The sequence below is a fragment of the Mastacembelus armatus genome, chromosome 18 (genome assembly GCF_900324485.2).
Source record: "Mastacembelus armatus chromosome 18, fMasArm1.2, whole genome shotgun sequence".
NCBI classification, from domain to species: domain Eukaryota; kingdom Metazoa; phylum Chordata; class Actinopteri; order Synbranchiformes; family Mastacembelidae; genus Mastacembelus; species Mastacembelus armatus.
Window position 1 is genome coordinate 8,892,280 of NC_046650.1, and position 19,652 is coordinate 8,911,931.

The 19,652-nt window shown below is 41.4% G+C and overlaps 2 protein-coding genes across 3 annotated transcripts in view; one reads left to right on the top strand and one right to left on the bottom strand.

The window, feature by feature from the left end:
* The window catches only part of LOC113145813 (wiskott-Aldrich syndrome protein family member 3), a 30,575-nt gene extending 25,530 nt beyond the window's left edge, over window positions 1-5,045 (top strand). For both annotated transcript variants that reach the window (XM_026332905.1, XM_026332913.1), the window contains 3 exons: window positions 366-668; window positions 1,151-1,566; window positions 1,910-5,045. In XM_026332905.1, coding sequence (XP_026188690.1) covers window positions 366-668; window positions 1,151-1,566; window positions 1,910-2,067 — 877 coding nt within the window. In that variant the 3' untranslated portion in view covers window positions 2,068-5,045. The remainder of the gene's footprint in view (window positions 1-365; window positions 669-1,150; window positions 1,567-1,909) is intronic.
* Window positions 5,046-15,577: 10,532 nt separating this feature from the next.
* Window positions 15,578-16,849, bottom strand: gpr185b (G protein-coupled receptor 185 b). The gene has a single exon (XM_026298603.1). It carries the CDS (start codon window positions 16,847-16,849, stop codon window positions 15,779-15,781), a length of 1,071 nt encoding a protein of 356 aa, XP_026154388.1. The 3' UTR covers window positions 15,578-15,778.
* Window positions 16,850-19,652: the final 2,803 nt, after the last annotated feature.

Sequence of the window (19,652 nt, forward strand, 5' to 3'; positions counted from 1 at the left end):
CACACACACATGCTGCTCCTCCAAGGTCCTCTTACCTTTTCACCTTGTTACACAAACATTCAAAGCCTTAGAATGGCTGAAGATTTAAACCATACAGGTCTACTCACTGTATTAAACAAAACACTTTGCTGCCCTCTTCTGGAGAGTGCAATTTAATGACTTAATTCTATACTTTCGCCAAAATGATCAGTTCAGTGTTTAATCCAGAATTTTAACTTAATTTTATGTTTTAATCACTTTATTAAATTGTCACTGCTACAGGAGCCTAAAATATTTGATTGTATTCATGTGTTTTTACTTTAAATAAGGAGCAGAATTGCACTACAAATGAAAGCTGACCCACCTGCTCATGCTTCTTTCAATAGGTCAATGGCGTCTGACTCGTACCCAGCCAGCCCCAACCACCCCTCCACCCAGCCCCCTAGCACTGTCCACCCCACTGACCACCACGCCAGGGATCACCTCAGCGCCCCACCCCAGACTCAGTCACTGGATCGGGGCCTCCGGCCAGTCAACCAGCCTCCGGGAGCCAGTGGGGCTGGTGCTGCAGGGCGACATGTGGCCTCCCTGGGCAGGACCCCCTCAGCACATGGGGTCCCAGCTGGTGGAGATCCAACAGTTAATGGACCAAGGCAGCAGTCAATTAAAGACTACCGGGCCGGACACGTGTAGGTTTTCTCATTTAGACTGGATTTTAGTAAATAATTGGATTTTTTTCATCTGGCTTTCAGTTGATTTGGTGGGGTTTAAAATTCATTTTCTAACATACACATCACCTTTTTTTGACTACGAGTAAAATATACTTTTGACCATAGAAGCAAATTATGATTCAGTATGTTGCCTGAGCTGGGAGAATGTATTAATAGATTTGATGTTTAGTATTTCAGATGTGCTTATGTCACAGCATTCTGTTTAGTTTTGCATTTGTTTCCTTAAAAACCTATTTCTGTGGCTCATAGGGTTTAAATGTAGTCTGTAGTCTACTGTCTGGTCATGATTAAAGGTTTGAGCCCACCAAGTGTGACAGTCACATCAAAGAGTAAACAGATTTAGAAAATAAGAAACTTACAAAATTAATATGAGTCATTGTTAACTCTTAGCAATAGTAAATAGGTCACTTATCTTCTTTCATCTGTTTTCCTCCCACCAGTGGGCAGCCCTCCACCATCCCAGAGTACTATATCCCACCTGCCCCTCCCCCTCCTCCCCCAACAATCCCTTCTGCCCAGACGGCTTTCGACTCCACCACAGCCCCGACCTCCGCTGCCGCCTCTGCTGTCCCGCCCACTTCCTCTGCCTTGTCCCGCCCCTACTCCCCCTCCCCACCACCTCCCCCGGCCAACTACGTGCCCTCCCCCTCTCACCCTCCTTCAGGTGCGCCACCAGCTGCCCCTCCACCTCCTCCTCCAGGAGCTCCTGCAGGCCACCTGGCCCACCCCTCCCCACCACATGCCGCTGTGGGTCAGTTGGCTGTGGATGCAGCGCCCCCGACAAGGAAGTCCACCATGCTGGGGATGATCCCGATGAGCGACGCCCGCTCCGACCTGCTGGCTGCCATACGTAGAGGTAAGTGTGTGTGTAAAAGTATGTTTAGGATCAAGATGGGAGATTGAAGATAATTTTTTTATGCTTTTACTTTACAGAGTTTTACTTTAAAAGTTGACCTTAGAGAAAAGGTTGAATATATATGAATCAATAGGTTTTTCCTTATACTTTTCACATATTGACCAAATTGCCAAAAGCATGCACAGTATCCAAACCACATGTTTGCTGGATGTAGCACCTCATTGCTATTGTTCAGCTTTGGAATGGGGCCTTCAGTCCATGGTCACTATTCTTTGCTCCCCTCCTATATCCTCCCGTCCTATTTCCTCCCCTCCCATGTCCTGCCTTCCTCCCCCCGCCCCAGGTATCCAGCTGAGGAAGGTGCAGGAGCAGAGGGAGCAGGAGGCAAAGCGGGAGCCTGTCGGCAACGATGTGGCAACCATCCTATCGCGTCGTATCGCTGTGGAGTACAGCGAGTCCGACGACGACTCTGAGCTGGACGAGAACGAGTGGTCTGACTAAAAAAAATTTTAAAAAGTGTGGAATAGATAGAGATGGAGGCTTGGTGGATGGTGATGGCAGGAAATTGTAGGGGGAGAAACATTGTGATGCTGAGGCAGAAACAAAAGGGGTTTGTTAGTTTTAATGTTCATCCTTAACATTTTAACAGAAAGAATCTTTGATAAAACCATAAAAACATACATTGACACACATATTCTTTCTGAGCAGTGAGCAATTCTACAGCAACAGGCTGAGAAGTTCAATTTTTTTGGTTTCCCTTGATATTCTGGAGCTGAAGCCCTAGAGATTCATGTGTCTAACCACCCGGAGTGTGTGGTCCAATGAACACACACATGCACACACACACACGTCTATTCACATCATTTCAACACCCTCCCACCCCTGTCTGCTTCTTTTTAGCCACTAACACTCAGCTGTGAAAAACAAACACAACTTCTCCCTCGCTACATATTTGAGTAATAATTATTAGCAATATTCCAGGCTTTCAAAGTGTTTGTAGGTGGGCTCCTAGTGAGTGAAGGGTAATGTGTTTGCAAAACACATGCTATAGCACAAAAAATACTAATTATAGTGCAATCTTAACTTATCTGCCAAATGTTAGGAGAGAATTTATGAAAGAGTCAGGAAAATCAGGGAAAAACAGATTCTTGGAGGATTACTCTCACACTTTGCTGGGTCGTGCCTGTTTACGAAACTCACACTCTGCATAATAGACTACACCAGACGTTCGGGATTTAGGCTCATTGGTCCTTTTAACTAACATGATACAACAGAATCAGTAACAGGTTCTTTTTGAACATGTGGCAAACATTTAAATGTCCTGAACATGCAGCATCAGAACTATCTACAGACAGAAATGTGATGCTGGTTCTCTTGCAGAGTTTTGGGGAGATCCATTAGAAACAGATACAAGGCCAAACATACCTTCAGGTTAAACTAAAAGTTACTGTGTAGTCTTTGAACTCGTACCTTGTGATACACGGTAGTTCTCCCAAGAAAAGGGTATTATTTGAAACTGTGACGAAAGACACCACCTACCCAGGTTTACGCTGCTTTGCGAGCGCCACCAGCCTTGATGGAGTTTAGTGGTAACTCATCATTCAGCCTCCATATCACAGCCTAGAACAATAAAGTAAGCGTGCGAGCTTATGCCATAATTTTGGTATTGTTTATTTTTTAAGTTTTGGTCTTTTGTAGTCATTCATAACTTGAAGCTTAACATTTCTGCCAGTGACTGTGTGCTGTGGTATTGGTCTTATATAAATGCTTTCCACACTTCACCACGACCAGCGCCGCACTCACAAAGCTCGATATTTTGGCCCAGGGTCAAAGGTCACGCCCACTCTTTCACAGGACCTTACTCACGCTCACTGACCCTGGATCAGCACTGCTGTCTGTGGAGGCTTTGTGAATGCAGCCCCTGGACTATAAATACATAAGTGTAAGAGACTTGCAACAGTAATATACAGTATATTATCTATCTCTTTTCAGTATGGGTTTGGCTAATCCTCAGTATGAGCTGATTGGACTGTAGTGTTTTTATAATGTGGTTTTCTTTTTTTTTTTCTTTTTTTTAAATGTGCTGCAGTGAGTTGTCCACTTTGATTTGTTGTAGGGTTTTCTACTGTCAAGGCCAGGATGGAAGTACCAGATAAAAAGTGTTAGAGAAGCCAATTAAAGGATCATTCCAACCTTTAATGAATCCGATCTATTGTCAAGTGTAGCCCACAAATATATCCCAGAGAAACCAGATTCAAACAGCATTTAATGCGACTTTTATCTATTTTCTATGTGTTTAAATTTTCTGTGCAAAGCACGTTTGTTGCCGTTTTAAACTTTACCTATTGTTTTTATTTGTATTTACTTGAACAGAAATGCACTTTGAACAGTTTCTGATACAATGACCAGTTATTGGCCATGTTTTCTCCCCGAGTAAAGTGAATATAACAACCTAGTCACAAAAAGAAGAGACACGATGCAGTTTAATGTCAATGTACAACCTGCTTTACACTGAAATGTGTCACCTCGATAGAGCTATAAAATAATCACAGTGTCAACCAGGTTTGGCCCAGTTTTAACCTAGATATATTTTGAGTTACTGGTTAATGAACCACATAGATGAAAATGGCAAAACTAAAGCAGACAGAGAGCTTGTGTCTGTCAAATATCTGACACTGTTTTTACTGCATATTTGTTGCTTAGGGTCTAACCGTATTGGTTATTACAGAAAACACAGATTTTGAAAGGAATGAGGCTCACTAGTTATTTTGTTGTATATAAATGTCACACGTGTTGAGGAAACGGCTCACTCTATGGCTGCACTCTGTTTAGGAATTAAAATTATAGCTGGATTAAGTGCTGGATAAGTGTTTGGATTAGGATATAAGGAACTACACCACTATACATGAAGAAAAAAAGCACATGAGCAGCTAGAATTTGGATTTGCTATAGACCTGGGTTATATTTTATTATTTAAGTGGTAATTTTGAGGCATCCATCCTGTAAGAACCACAATGGAATATCTGGAAAAACTACAGCCGGTCTGACTGTTTATCTTATGGTTTTGTTGTTATTCAAGAGCCATAGATGTGGTACTTTACCCAGTGATCGTAGCACTTCAAGACCTTTCATCAGCCTTTAAGATAAAGCTGTGACTGTAAAACACTTTTTATTTTGTTAGATGTGCTGGTAAAATACTGGTCTTGTCAAGATTTCCAAAATAGAAATGATAGTCCATGGTTACCAAATTTAGGAGATAAATTCTTATATTTTGAACTCTGAGGGAAAAAAAAAAAAGTCACCAAAGGCAGAGAGTTCATATCAATTGTACCTCGTCTACCTATGGCTACTGGCTTGTAAGTAATACTTGTGTGTTGAAAATGTGAGAAATGAATCATGTTGTATAGACTTTTGGTAAGGCGGCCTGTAAAGTAAAATACCTTTGAGGTAATATAACCTAGACAATGAAACAAAATAAAACTGTGTATTGCACACTAAAACCAACTGTAAGCAAGTATGCATGTAACTATAGACAATAAATGGTGAACCAAATTGTATATCCTTTGCTTTTTTTTATACCAACATTTAATGTGTGATTCATAATAATTCAATGTATTCATTTGTTCTTTGTGGTTCACATGGTCGTCATTCCTGTCTCAACTATATTACTGAAACTTTTACTTGACTCTCCATCTGTTCTTTCCCTTGTGCTGTGAATACTATATGAAGTAATGCCAGAGCACCGGTGCTCCTTGAACCTCAGGAAGTTGAACACGAAGTATTTATACCTGATAATATATTTTTAACTGAGGTTGTTGCTAGTTTAGTCCCTTATACATTTTGATTTATATTATTAGGGATTGAATGTAGAAATCTTAAAGAAAACATTTTGGTAATGTGTGTGAAAAGGGTATCGTCACTAACTAAGACACCACTGATTTTCCCTTTTTGTTCGACTGTGGTGTTTCATGTGACTCAGAAAAGCCATGGAAAGATTTTCTTACCGACATATGGAGACACTAACGTGTCAAGGCACTATGCAGAATATTAAATAGTAGCAGTGTTTAGAGAGGAGACTTAATATATCGCCAGTAATATTTCACTAACACGCAAGAGGTGATTATTTCCTATAACATGTATCAATTTTTCTCTTCACATAGGCATATAGTTAATCAGCAGTGTCAGTCATCTCATAGCAAAGTCCAGCGATCATGACTCCATTTTCTCAGTGCTGTGACACACCCATCAGTGTCAACATGGTCCGTTCCAGCTCCATGCTGTTCTGGGCCTTGGCAGGGTGGAGGAGGAACTGATGGGTGCTGTTTTGGGGACACAGATGGTGACACAGCAGAGAGAAAGAGACAGAGGTCAGTGGAAAATGCAAAAAGATGTACACAATATTGAGAAGAAATCTTAGTTACTTAAATATGAATCAGTATTTCAGATCTGAAAAATATGGATGATTCAGTTTCAGAAATGCTCATAATTTCTTTTCATTCTTTGCTCTAGTGGTTAATTTTAGTCTGAACCTAATTTTGGAATCAAAGGCGTCACATAAACCCTTTTAAATACAAAATACACTTGATTTATCTGACAAAAGAAAGTTAATAGTAATAGTAGTGGCATGAGTCACTGCCAGAATAATTACATTTTAGCAGAAACGATCCAGTGCCCAAGAGGCACTGAATTATCATCGTACCAGTGGCTTGAAATGTTTTCACTAATTAAATGAAACAATTTAAATTTGTTTTAATTGCAGCTGATCACAGAAAATTGTTAAATCGATTATTAAATGATTATTTCAGACAGCTCCACTAAAAACTAACCTGTAGGGACATGAAACTAGATTGTTGTACATAGTCTGTCAAAGTCCTTATCATTGGTCAAATCAAATACTGTCCCTTAACTAATTATCTTATTTAACCTTAACCTTTGAACTTTTTCATATTACTCAGCATTTGAAATCATTGCATTTCTGAGTGATGTTAATTATATTATTGGTTTGTTTGGGCAACAATAGCACTGTGATGATTGTCAATATCTACTAACCATCTTTAGAAGGTTCATAAATGAACATGCAAGGAATGTTCTGTCCATGTTTCCAGTCCTTGAGCAAGTAGGTTCAGTATGATGATGATACCAAGGAAGAAATGGGCCCAAAGAAGTTGCTAAAGCATTATCTCACTGTTTTCTGAAAGGGAAGGTTTCTGCAAAAGAACATGACCCAGAGACCTGTGGAGGTGTGTGGATCTTTACTGAATGTGACGTCCAATGAAAGCGTAGGAACCTACCTTTTTGCACCGCAACTCAAGATCACCTATGACTAAGACTGTGAGGTTTCTTTTCAAAAACAACAGATCAAGGTGCTACAATGGAAAAGGGTTCTGCGTCTGTCTCTGTATTAAGCTGCAGGTAAAATGAGACCACTCGACATGATCAGTTTGGAAGATGTCAGAGTAATCGTATGAGGTTAAAACTTTAGCTGTTGGTAGAAAACGGATCTGTACTTGCTGATCACAGATTTTAGTCTATGTTTTCTATAGAAGATGCTTGATGGATGTAATTTTCAAAGCATTAGGGAAATCACATACTGATGGGAGTCGGGGTTAAATATTTGAAGAATATTCTATTGCCAAACACCTTTAAAAAGTGTGCCGGCAGAATATCCAGGGAGCAGGTGGATGATTGTATTTTCATAGCATTTAATCATGTCATAATTCTCTTCTGTGTGACTGGGAAGAGGATTTTATTAGTTTTTTTTTATTTGACAGGGTAGTCTTAACAAATGAGAATCCAATTTAGACACATTTTTCTTTTTCTACTATATAATATTTAACTCATTTTTTCTTTTTTCCACCTTCACCTAACTCTTACATCTGAAATTCTCTGTGGGTTGTCAAGACATTCTGGGAAATATAGGACATCACATTACCGTCAGTGAACAGCATTTACGATAGCTCCTGGGAAGCTTTGAACATGCTAGATCAATTATGTGTTAATAATCTCCATTTTACACTGGGTCCACTCGTGTGTGTGTGTGTGTGTGTGTGTGTGAGAGAGAGTGAGTGAGTCAGACACAGCAGATGCAAGAATATGACCACCTTCTGTGCACTTTTTTTGTTGCTGTCAAACACATACATGTACATGGAGGTGATTTGCAGCATCCTGCAGCAGATGGTAGCGAGAGCCTTCTGACTCATAGAAAAAGGGAGAGTGGGGTGAGAGAGGGAGGATATGAGTTTGTAGAGAGAGGGCGATGGAGAGAGAGTTGGCTTTGTGCTTGTTTTGAGAGAGCTGCTGTAATGACGTAAAAATAAGTGTGTGTGTGTGTGTGTGGGTGGTTGGATGCTGCGTCTTTTTCCCCCATGGTCTTTGCAGTATCTCACCTGTCGCCACATGGTGGAGCTCTTCACCCTATAGAAACTGGATAGAGGTGAGTCAAGGAGTCGAACATCACACACACACCCATATAGTCTCACGCTCTCTCGCACAAGCACACGCATGCTTGTGTGATTTCACCAACACACATACAAATTTGATTGATTAACGGTTTAAATTAAAATCCTCACACTCATAAATCACAGATTTGGATGAACAAAATCTCCTGCACCATTGTTAATTATTTGTGTGTGTGTGTGTGTGTACCCCACAGTCAAAAACACACACAACAGCTGCGTTGTGACAAGGCCTCACACACACAAATGAAGTATATACATATTAACCTTCCTCTTTCAGCCATTTTTGCATTATTCTCGTCACCCCTGGGCTTCCTGTTTTTCTCTACATGAGTGTCTTATGAATGTGTGTATGTGTGTGTGTTTCATTTCCACTGAGTAGATCCTCCCTTATTCTTTTCTGCTTTCCCTCTTCCAACTCAGTGTCCCTCTGTTTCTCGTCTGTCTGCTGTTATGCAAGCAGGGAGTGGTTCAATAATTCAGCAGTATCTTTTTTTTTTCTCTCCCAGGCTTTTCTTAAAACTACATTGACCTGCAATGTTGACTCACACACACTTCAGTTTCCCCCTACACACAGCCGCAATAACTCCCGCACACGGACACTGTCACGCAAACTCAGGCTCTGTCACTGACTCCATACCAGCACACATGAAAACACGCTGCAACATTCATCTTTTTGTTGTTTTCACTTTATTTGGCAAATTATTCTCCTTCTCTTTTTTGCAGCCTTTTTCTCACAATTTTTTTTCTTTTATCTTCTCATTTATTTACAATAATAAAAATAAATCTTTCTCTTCAAGGTTTTACATTCGACATTTACAAGTGCAATGTGTAACGTCCATCTTATAAAGTGCATTTGTACTTTTTATTGTAACTAACTGCTTCACAACATGAACTTAAAGAGGTCAAATCAAATTAAATACAGTAGAAATAATTTTTTTAAAAAAAAACATGATTCAAGAACACTGTATTAGGTCTCTGACATCACAGTATCATTACCCAATAACACTCAAAGTTTGAGGATTTAAAACCAGTGATGCTCGTGCACACGTGCTGCTTCCTCATCCAAACAAACAATATCAATGCATAAAACAAAATTTCTCTATGAAGGCCATAATCGGTCCGATATAAAAATTAGCTCTGTAATGGTTTTTTTTTTTTTTTTTAATTGACAATCTGTGTTTGCCTGAAGTGTTGCCAGGTTGTAGGTTTAGGGGCTCTTGATTAGTAGCTGCAGGCGCTCGCCCTTTACCCTGCTTGTGAAAAAACTCTTGCGTAAATGCTTGTGCTCAGAAGAACGAAAAGAGACTTTAAATGTTACAAAAGGAGAAACATAAAATTGAGGAGGATGAACGTGTGATTGTGTAAGGAGATGAGACGGGAGAAAACTTAGGGAGAGAGAAAAAAATGAAGAGGATAAGGTTGATTGTTTCTGTCTACCCAAGCGAAATGAAGGTTTGCCTCTGTGCTCAGGAAGAGAGGTTTGATTTCAACTTCTTTACTACCTCCCCTCCTTTTCTGTTTCCCTTCTTTTTTTGCTGCTCCTTTTTTCACTCTTTTTATCTGCTTTCAGGGTAACTATTTTTAGGTGGACCCTGACCGACTAGCTTTCTGCAGGCAAAGGATAGGAAAAATGTTAGCCAAGAGGGAGGAGAGGAGGAAAAAAGAGACATGGGAGATGAAGCTGCTGAGGATGGAAAAAGACTGACAGAGGGGATTGAATAGAAAGAGAAGAGCAAGGAACAGGAGTAAAAATGAGGAAAGAGAAGGAGAAAGAAAGCTGTGCTTGAAAGAAATGAAAAAAGGGGGAAAAATGATGACAGCTGAGAGAAGGATGTCTTAGAAATGACAGGGAAGAAGGAGAGAGAAAGAGGAGGTTGTCTATGAAAGGATGAGGGGGAGGAAAAAGCGAGGGGGATGTCTTTGAAACGACCTGCTCTCTTAGACACGACTCAGACAAAATGACGTCACTGGAAACCTGACTCTGACGTACAACTCTGCTCACGCACCATTACCCCCCTCCCCTCCCAAAAAAATATTTTTCGGTGGAAAAACTGTTCTGATTACTGCACTTCAAGTCAAGAAGAGAGAAAAAAATATATTTTACAGAAACATTGATGCTGCTGTTTGGAAAATAAACATCTGCTGTTACAGCAAAATATACAGAATTTAGGGTGGTGAACTGATTGCTGTCTGGTTTTCTGTTGGCTGCTTAGTATAGTGATCAATAATATCAAGGTCAAGTCGTTTGAATTTTTGTCTTCTTTATGTTTCTGTTTTGATCATGTCAGGGTTTTTGTTTTTTTTGCTTTTTTGACAGATTTACTGACTCGGACTTCTGGCGACTTCAGATTTCATGATGAGCCTCGATCCTCACACATGTAAGTACACAAACCCAAAGTAAGACACTATAAATTTGAAAAATATGGCACTTTTTTTTTTTTTTTTTAGCAAATGCAACACACAACTTTTTGTTGCCCCCAAAGAAACTTTTTCACATTTGTTTATAGGAAGAACACAGAAGAAGAGGAAGAAACACACATACGCACATACTCTGAACAAAGTCACTCACAGCAGCGACCCATGTCCTGTAACTCATGCCCTGATGAACATTACAAAAATATACATTTCTGTACAGCATTGCATAAGAAACATAACACACACACTCACTTGTACAGTATTTCTTTTTTTTTTTTAAATTGAATTATAGTCCTGTATAGTGGCTGACAAAACCATTCTGAGTGTGTTTGTGTTTACAGTGAGAGTTTGTTGAGATATGGTTCATTACAATTGATTATGATCCCGGGGGGGGAGAACGCACACACAAGCACACGCCCGTTCACACGCACAGTGAGTGGTCGCTCCACTGCTGCCCCAGGAATGGTTGACTGAGTAGTGGCATATTCACAGATGAGTATTAATTGTTTAACCAACCAATAGGTGGCTATGCCAGATGGGACAGTCAGAAATGATGCTTAAAATACAGCTGTGTCATGTTGCTTTATTTGACACTGACTTCATGTCAGCAGTTCAGTGGCTCTTATTCCAGGTGAGTGATTTACGCAATGTAATGGCTGATTTGCGGCTTTACTTTAGGAATCACCATTTCTTCCAGACTTGGATCAAATAGTTTGTTTTACCCTGAAACAATGCTGTATACTTGACATTTTACTGATAAAGGACAAACGAACCCCCAAAAGCTGAAAGTGCAAAAACTTATTTAAAGGAATTGGAACCGAGAGCTCAGATTTCCTAGTTCTGTAGTTTGCTGCCGATTTTTGTCTTTCCCACGGACATTTAAGTCACATGCTTCATGTACGTCTAGATTCATTTGTTACATATCTTTCTATTGCAATTTGTTTACTCAGTGTTTTCTGTTTATCAATACAGAAACAAAATAGATCTATTTAATCCAAGTTTGGTTCCTAATTGTTTTATTAGCTTCAATAGACAGAAAAACAGAGGTGGAGATTGAACACCACATCTAGTATGTTAGCATAAGTCATGCTAGCACCATTCTTCAATCAACATTACATTTAAAAGCTCAACCACATGTTTTAAAGCAGGGCTGCTGAGCCCATGTTCCTCGAGGGCCACTATCCTACTTGTTTTCCAACTACCCACTGCTGATTACCTGCATTTGGTGTGTTCAGCCAGTCAGAACCTGGAAGATACTAATTCACTTTTTCTGATCCAGGTAATCTGCAGTGGGTAGGGCAGGGATAGCTGGAAAAACAAGTCTGATAGTGGCAATCAAGGACTGGAGTTGGACACCCCTCTTTTAGAGGAAAACACTATTATGTGGTTGCCTATGTGTATTATACTAGATATGATTTTTTTTTCTGTTTTTGAGTCCCATCTAGCATCTCCAAAATGGTGATAAAGCCTCACATATCATTGTGCATACAGGAGAACTGTGCATTAGTAGGATCTGCTGTCTCCTACATGAAATGGATTCAATTACCTCCCTGGGATTGATTAGTTTTTCCCAGCACCACTGGCAAGCCACCCCCCTACAGTGCTGAAGTTGACCGCACACTGTAGAAGTACCAAATGCTATCTATGTCATGTTTCCAGCTTTAGAGTAATTGAAAGTATTTCACTTTCTAATTGATGCAGGTCTTTTTACCATTCCATCAGCAAAAGGAGAGTGAGAGAGGGAGGTGGTCAAACTGACGACTTGTTAAACTGGTGTGACCTTAACCTTTTTTATTTTCTTTATTCTAAAATGAGACAGCTAAGACTTATGAATGAAATGAAACTTATATTAGAGAGAAAAAACATTTAGTAACACTGCAAGGTCTCTGTTTACCCTCTATAAATTGAAATGTAGCATTTGCCTCTTATTTAGGTTTATCCTACGTCCATGATTCACTACTGATGAAATGCATGTTGGAAAACTTCAGCCTGGCCATATGTTTTTTTTCCAAACAAAGTACAGTGTGCTGTTTGTTCTGCAAAACATTCAACCACCTCTCTTTTACATCTCTCTCCATTTCTCAATTGTGGCTTTTTGTACACAGCAAAATACAGTTGTACATTATTGCAACAGACTTTTTATTCCACTAAGGCCAAAAAATAAATAAATAAAACAAAGACACGAGAGATCCTGCCTTTTCAAATAAAATCACTGACATAGTAGTGTAGCTGTTGTTCTGGTATCAACTGCTGCAAGACTGCTGTTCTCAAGAAAAGTAGGAAATATTTATAGTCTACGTTTTAATTTACAAAGAATTATGATCTTAATACCTGCTTCTCCTTTGCGCCATTTTTCAGTGTCAGTGTGTATATGTGTTCTTTACTGTCATCTTTTGTCGTGGTTTATTTGGTACAAAGCATTGATTTTTGGAAGTGTCTCTTGGTCAATTCAGTAACAACCTGTCTGTGTTATATTTTTATATTATTTGATTCTTACTTTTGTAGTTTGATTATACAGCCCCTACAGTTTCCATGGACAATTTTCCCAAAGCCAGTACACCTCCCACACAAATATATTATCAGCATGCCAATAGCTTAGTCATGCTACCTCTCTGAGCTTGTGCAGAGGAACGCAAGAGTGAAAATTATCTCCGTAGATCACTTAAATGCAGATAGAGGTTGGCAATAAATCCCTACTGCAGCTCATCCTCACAGTCTTCATTATAGCGTCTGTACAGGTCAATACCTGGCGTCATTATTATAGAGATGTTATTAACATTAGTTGGATTTAACTTACATGATGCCCTTTCAGTGGGAAATAACTTCATCCTGCTTGGATGTGTGGTACTGTAGATGTGACCTGAGGTTGCATTAAAGCGCGTCTCGCCTGGCGTTTCTATTTCACGCCACGTCACCTCATCTCTCTCGCTTCTCATTAACCCGCCAAGCCTTCAGAAGGGCCCTGGGGCATAGCTGCGCTGGTACTTCAAGGTGGGGCGAGAGTGTGTATATGTGTGTGTGTGTGTGTGCAGTGAATACCTGGCTACTAGTGACAGGCTGCAAGTAGAGACATGAAAGTGGATGAAGTATGCCAGAGGAAATCTTCTGATGCTAGGATTTTAAAGCATCATTTTAGAAGTGCATCCTTTAGCCATTTCCCATGAATGTATTGTGTATTCATTACCACAGGACTAGGTATAAGCATATATAATGTTTTATGCCATAGCAATAATGAAAAAAAAACATCGTCTGTTTTTTTTAATTTGCAGCTTTTTGCACAACTTAGACGTACTGTAGTCAACTAAAGCCGTCCAGATGAAAAATGACCTATTCAATATGGATTGTGCTCAGCTCTAGCTAATGGATAATCAATCACGCAATGGAGTTTGAATGCTATCTCTAAATTTAGAGCCACATGGCCTGAACGGCATTATTTGGGTTCAGATAAACATCATGATCCCTTTTGCCTCCCTTACTTCATCCTGCTTATTGTCAGAAGGCTTGTTTTAGTGGAAAACCACGGAGGATTAAAAAGTACAGAGTCATAGTCACACTATTTAATCTAAAGTGGAGGTTGAAGGCCAGTTTGAGCATGATTGGGTCCATTTCCCTTATATTCTTACTTTCTTATGTCATTGTAAAACATTTTTTGTGTTTTTGTCATACATATTTTACTTCATTTGAGCCATTTTAAAGTAAATCTCTTGAAACATAAATATTAGTTGCTCTCAGAAGGAATTCAGCAGATTACAACCATGAATGTGCCTTTTGCTTATAAGCTGAAACTGGAAGTGATTTTAAAATATGAAGAGCTGCCCTCTCATTCACAATGACACTAGCCCTCTGTACTGGCCAAATTAGACATAGCATTAATGCTATTTTATTTGCCTTTTCAGGGCTGAACGAGGCCAAATAACCCTGAAAGTTTTAGCAAAATGGATTTTAAATACATTTAGCCAGCACATATGCATGACAGAACAATCAATTACCCCTGAATGGTTGGAAAAGAGTAAAATAGATCCCAATCATGCTGGAATTGTCCTGTAAAGCCTTCGCACATTCCCTAACAAGATGGTGTAGAGAACAGCATAGCCTACTTTCCAGCTTTCTCTCCCTCACAGCAGAGAGCATTCCCAGGGTAGCGCCGCGCTGCAGTGGCGCTGTCCTTGGTGCTGAATTCAGCTCGCTGTCTGCTTCACAGTCACGGTGCAGCGGCTGGCTGAGAAACCCATTTTTCTCCGACAGGGAGCAGATTTGATTTCATCACGCCAAGGACAACACACGCAGCCTAAATATGGAAATCCCTTTCTAGGTTTTGCAAACTAGCAGGGGTTATCTATGCCTTAGGAGCCTAGTAGATTAGATTTCATTTTGGATTCAAATGTTAGAGGAAGGATGGCGTGTGATTAGGTTTTGTTTTATTCGTAATTGAGATGTATTTTTCATAATTTTCGCGCTTGGAAATGTCTTTCTTTCTCTGGCAAATGGCAGATTGTGCTGTTGGCATTGGGAAAAGTCAGAATGGGCTTGGTAATTTAACTGTTATCATGAATCCCATCTAGCTTCAGTCTCAGCACAAAGAGTTAATTATTGTACTCAGCCTATAAACTAGTAAGTAATTATTTAATTTGCATAAGATCAAGGTAACATAGTTGTTCAAATATGTTTCAGGGGAGGGAATGTTTTTCCTATTTGGAGAAGACTGCAAAGATAGCTCATTAATAATGCTCAAGGTCATTCACTGTTTGTATTTAGCTCATTGTATTTTCATCCACACAGCACTTCATTTTATAGATATCAGTAAAAACACATACAGTATTTTAAGACTGTTTCACTCCTTCTGATTGCATAACCATGCAGTGCTTCTTGAGCTCAGATCCTATGGAGATTTGGGGCATTTGTTCCTAGATCCCACCTTCACATACAGTATATACTAATCGTGATAAGCAGGCCTCACCTAACTTAAGACTTTTCAAAGTCACATGACACACCCCCTGCAAATCCCACTACCTTAATCATTCATTTGCATTTGGCTTCACACCACCTTGATCTTTCTGTTGGTTTTCTTCAAGCCACAAACAGGACATGATCTTTGTTAGCTCTATCTTTTTGTTGACCATGCACTGTCCTCCCTCCTCTCACTGCCACTTTTACTGTGGCCACCTGTGCTTTTGCCATGAGCCTGCCAACCTTGATCTGAGGAGTACATTAAATCTCTTTCCTCAGCCATTACCTTCAGCCTGTCTTCTCTTGAGCTTTTGTTTTCTGTTCCGTCCTCTCCCTCATACAACCCTGACTTGGCGTCAAGCATCATGCCAATTAGAAACCAACCTTCCTTGCTACACATCACTGGATGTCCTGGGTCTGAGTGATAGGTTGGAGGGGACGCACCCACAACAGGCCATCCACAGTGACTTCTGAATGTCCGGATTTCGGAACGCATAGATGATGGGGTTGATCACAGAGCAGCAGGTGGCCGGGAGGACTGTGGCGTAGGTGTATATTACAGGGTAGCTAGAGTCAGCCACGATGGAGTACATGGCAAATGGCAGCCAGCACACCCCGAAGGCACACAGGATGGCCGACAGTGTGGAGACACCTTTGGTGGTGGAGATGGCCACAAACTGGTGCTGCACTGCAATCTGCTGTGCATGGCGGAAGGCGATCTTGCAGATTTGAAGGTAAAGCTGCATCATCAGAGCAAAGACAAGGAGGAAAGTGACAGCAAGCGCCACAGCGTTGTTTTTGGTAACGGGCCTGCAGATGCTGCACGTGGACTCGTCTTTCAAGCAGTTCCAGCCAAGTGCCGGCAGGAGGCCAAGGGTGAGGCATGACACCCAGATGAAAACCACCATCATATAAGTGAAGGTGACTGTCCGTTCAGTGTGGTAGGTCAGGGCGTTGTATAGCGACAGGTAACGGTCCACTGTGATGGCAAGAATGTTGAGGACAGACGCCGAGAAGGCCGAGATAAGCAGTCCAACTGACAACAGCGTCACAAACTCCACTGAGCTGTCGACCAAATAGGTGAAGACAAAGTTCAAGATGAGGCCCAGGCCGGCTAGTAGATCTGCAACTGCCAGCGATCCAATCAAGATGAACATCGGAGCGCGCAGTGTCGGTGTGTAGAATAGCACGGCAATCACCAGTGCATTCTCACAGGAGATGAGAGTCCCCGTAACACAAAGCGCGATATCCCAGGGGCTGACTTCCTGAATACCAACAGCAGTGGTTGCTGGCTGGAGGTCAGGGGTCAGAGTTCGCACAACAGGTTCAGAAGAGGAGTTGGAGGGGTCCTCAGCTAGGCTCCAGGAGGTGGAGGAGTCGAAGGGGTCGAGTGGAGAGGAAGAGTTGAGGCTGCTACCGCTGCCGCTACTCATGGCTGCTGCTGCAGCCAGTGAGATAATCATAGCTGGAGAAACAAGAAAGAGGGAAGGAGGCAGAAAATGAGGGAAGTAGATGAAAAGGAATGTTGGCAGGAAGAAGGGAGACAATAAGGAGCAGAAAAAAGAGTAAGGACAGATGTGAAAGAAGGTGGGATTGATCAGGTATGTGTTGAAACAAAGTTTATCATAGGGAAGAAAGAAATATGGAAAGAGAAGTGGTAAAAATGAGAAAAATAGAAAAAAGACAAGGGTAAGAAGTCGACCAGAAAATGGAGTCAGAAAAGAGGAGGCAAAGAGGAGAGGGGAGGAGAAATAGAGGATGTTACAGATGATAATGTGTAGGAAAATAGAGAAATGTACAGAAGACCAGAATGATAAAGTATGCACAACAGAAACCAGGGGAGGAATCAAAGAAAAGGTGATTGCAAAAGTGAGGAGGATACATGTTCAGACAACGGTGATGACGGGTTGAAACAAGACCAACACGACAACGAAACAAAAGAAAAAAAAGTAGGAAGAGAGAGAGGGAAAGAAGTTTTACATTAAGAGGAGGAAGAAAGGGCACAGAAAGTGAGGGTTGTTGGTTGGTAGTAGAGGCATTGAAGAGGAGAGCGTGAGTAAAGGCAGGAGAATGGTCCAAAAGAGGGATGCAGGGTTGAAAAGGAGGAGGGAAAGGAAGGTGTTAACATCCATCCCCTTTGATAAAGAGGAAAACATTTTATTTTTTCCCATTTGGTTAACCATACATCTACCCATTCATTCATGAAAACAACTATGCACTTGACCCTGAGCACGCATGTCACCAGCAGCTGCCACGCACCATGCTGAGAGGTTATTAGCGGTATCACAATAACAGATGTGGACACAGACACAAACAGGGTATACGCATTCCTTAAATGTCAGGAATATACCTTCCATTTTGGCTTTAAAGCAACGTGACAGTCGAAGCAGCCTACACACAAAAACTATACAGGATTAAAATCGTATAGCCTTTAGGAAAACTACGATTTGTTGCATTCCTACCTAAAAGATGCCGGACGAAGACGAAGGTGTTCAATTTCCTCACAGTCAAAATCATCATCAACTAATTCTATTTTTAGAGCATCTCTAAAAATGGTGCATGACGTCCTGGGGCATGGCGCGGTGGTAGCTGCTGTCCTATTCACCGGTGGCGTTTAGGAGCGCGCGCCCAGACATGAGTGCGTGCGTGCGTGTCCGTGCGCGTAGCGTTCGCACTAAGAAGCTCCTTAATTCGGATTCTGGTCCACATATGCCGGTGCCGCTGCCGCACGCAGACAGAAAAATCCAGCACGAGGCTAATTTTAGCTCAGCCAGCTCGAGCTGCCAGCGCGCGCGCACGCGCGCCAAAAGGATGTGGAGCTCCATTCACAAAAAAATGTCTCCCTTCTCACGCCTCCCACCTCCCCACACACCCTTCCTTCACCCCCGCCCCCTTACTTTTCCTCTCTCTCTCTCTCTCTCTCTCTCTTCTCCTCGCCTCTTACTTTCATGCCTCTACGCACGCACGGACACGCACACGCGCACACGCCGTCAGTTGACTGCAAACGGCCGGGGGAAGGTCACCACCAGCACCAGCAGCGCCGTCAAAAGCCCCGTAGCTGAAGGGGGGCAGATGCCTGCGGTAACAGGGGGCTCTGCAGCCTGGAGCGTACTAGTGCTTTGTAAAACCACCAGCGCCTATAGCCATCACCAGCTTTTATTACGTATCACGCAGCTCTGCGTTAACTGGACTTTTGCAACAGAGAGAACAATAAATACCTCAATCAAGTTTCATTCAGCTGCAGCAGTGCAGTCCCCGAGCCAGCGAGAAGGAGGGAGGGAGGGAGGGTGAGGTACAGAGGAATAACGGGATGGAAAGGAGACCACGCCACAGACAGAAAAAAAAAATAAGAAGAAGAGAGAAAATTACCAGGGCTTGTCTTCTTCTTCCCCCCGCAGGAAACCAGGATGCTCTCTTGTCCTTTATCCTCCACTTTATGTGAAGGTGTTTTTATATTTTCTTCTCTCAGGGTCCCCCCCCTTTCGTTCTCCCCTTTTTTCCCCCAGTCAGCGGCGCGCGCTCTGTTCCTCGGTTGGCATGGTTATTAGCCTTCTGTCGGCAGCTCCGTCCTCGCGCTGCACATCCTCGGCACCTCATTGGACGCGCTTGTCATTCTCCTCGTCTGACGTCAGAAGTCTCCGCTCCTCCAGTCCCCGTCATCATGGTCAGTGTGTGAATCACGGAGAGGGAGAATTAATTAATAAACTCACCTTCAGCAAAAGAAATACGTATGTTTTGTTTAGTATTATTTTATGTTCCCTCTTTTAGACACGTTTTATAGCCTACGTTACTACTAATTGAGCCCAGTTATTAGAGTTGCCCACCTTGTTTTTTTTTCTGTTTATATAAGTGACTTTGTAGGAGTAGTATTTCCATCACACCCCCAAGATGAAGAAAAGAGCTGCTTATGACCTTTTTGTTGTAGAATTTACACTTTCACATATATGACATGAATGAGTTTCAATGCCCTGATGGTGGTGAGCATCATTTCAATAGTCACACATTTTGTAAACTTATCTAAACTATTTTACATTAGGAAGTATTTCAATTTAAACCATTATTGATCATAGGCTCTACATTGATTTATGTAGCCCTTTATGGTAACCCTAACCACAAGGCTTTTTGCTTAATAACTAATGAAACACAAGGCACAGATAAAAAGCTTGTGAACTGGCAGTGGTGGCGGCACCTCCCAGCATTTATTTCAAGAAATGTGGATAATTAGCCTACATTTACTCAGCCCATAAACAACATGACTACAAAACA

What these genes read in the sequence shown, in the direction of transcription:
- gpr185b (XM_026298603.1), bottom strand. Translation starts at nt 16,849, where the DNA reads ATGATTATCTCACTGGCTGCAGCAGCAGCCATGAGTAGCGGCAGCGGT.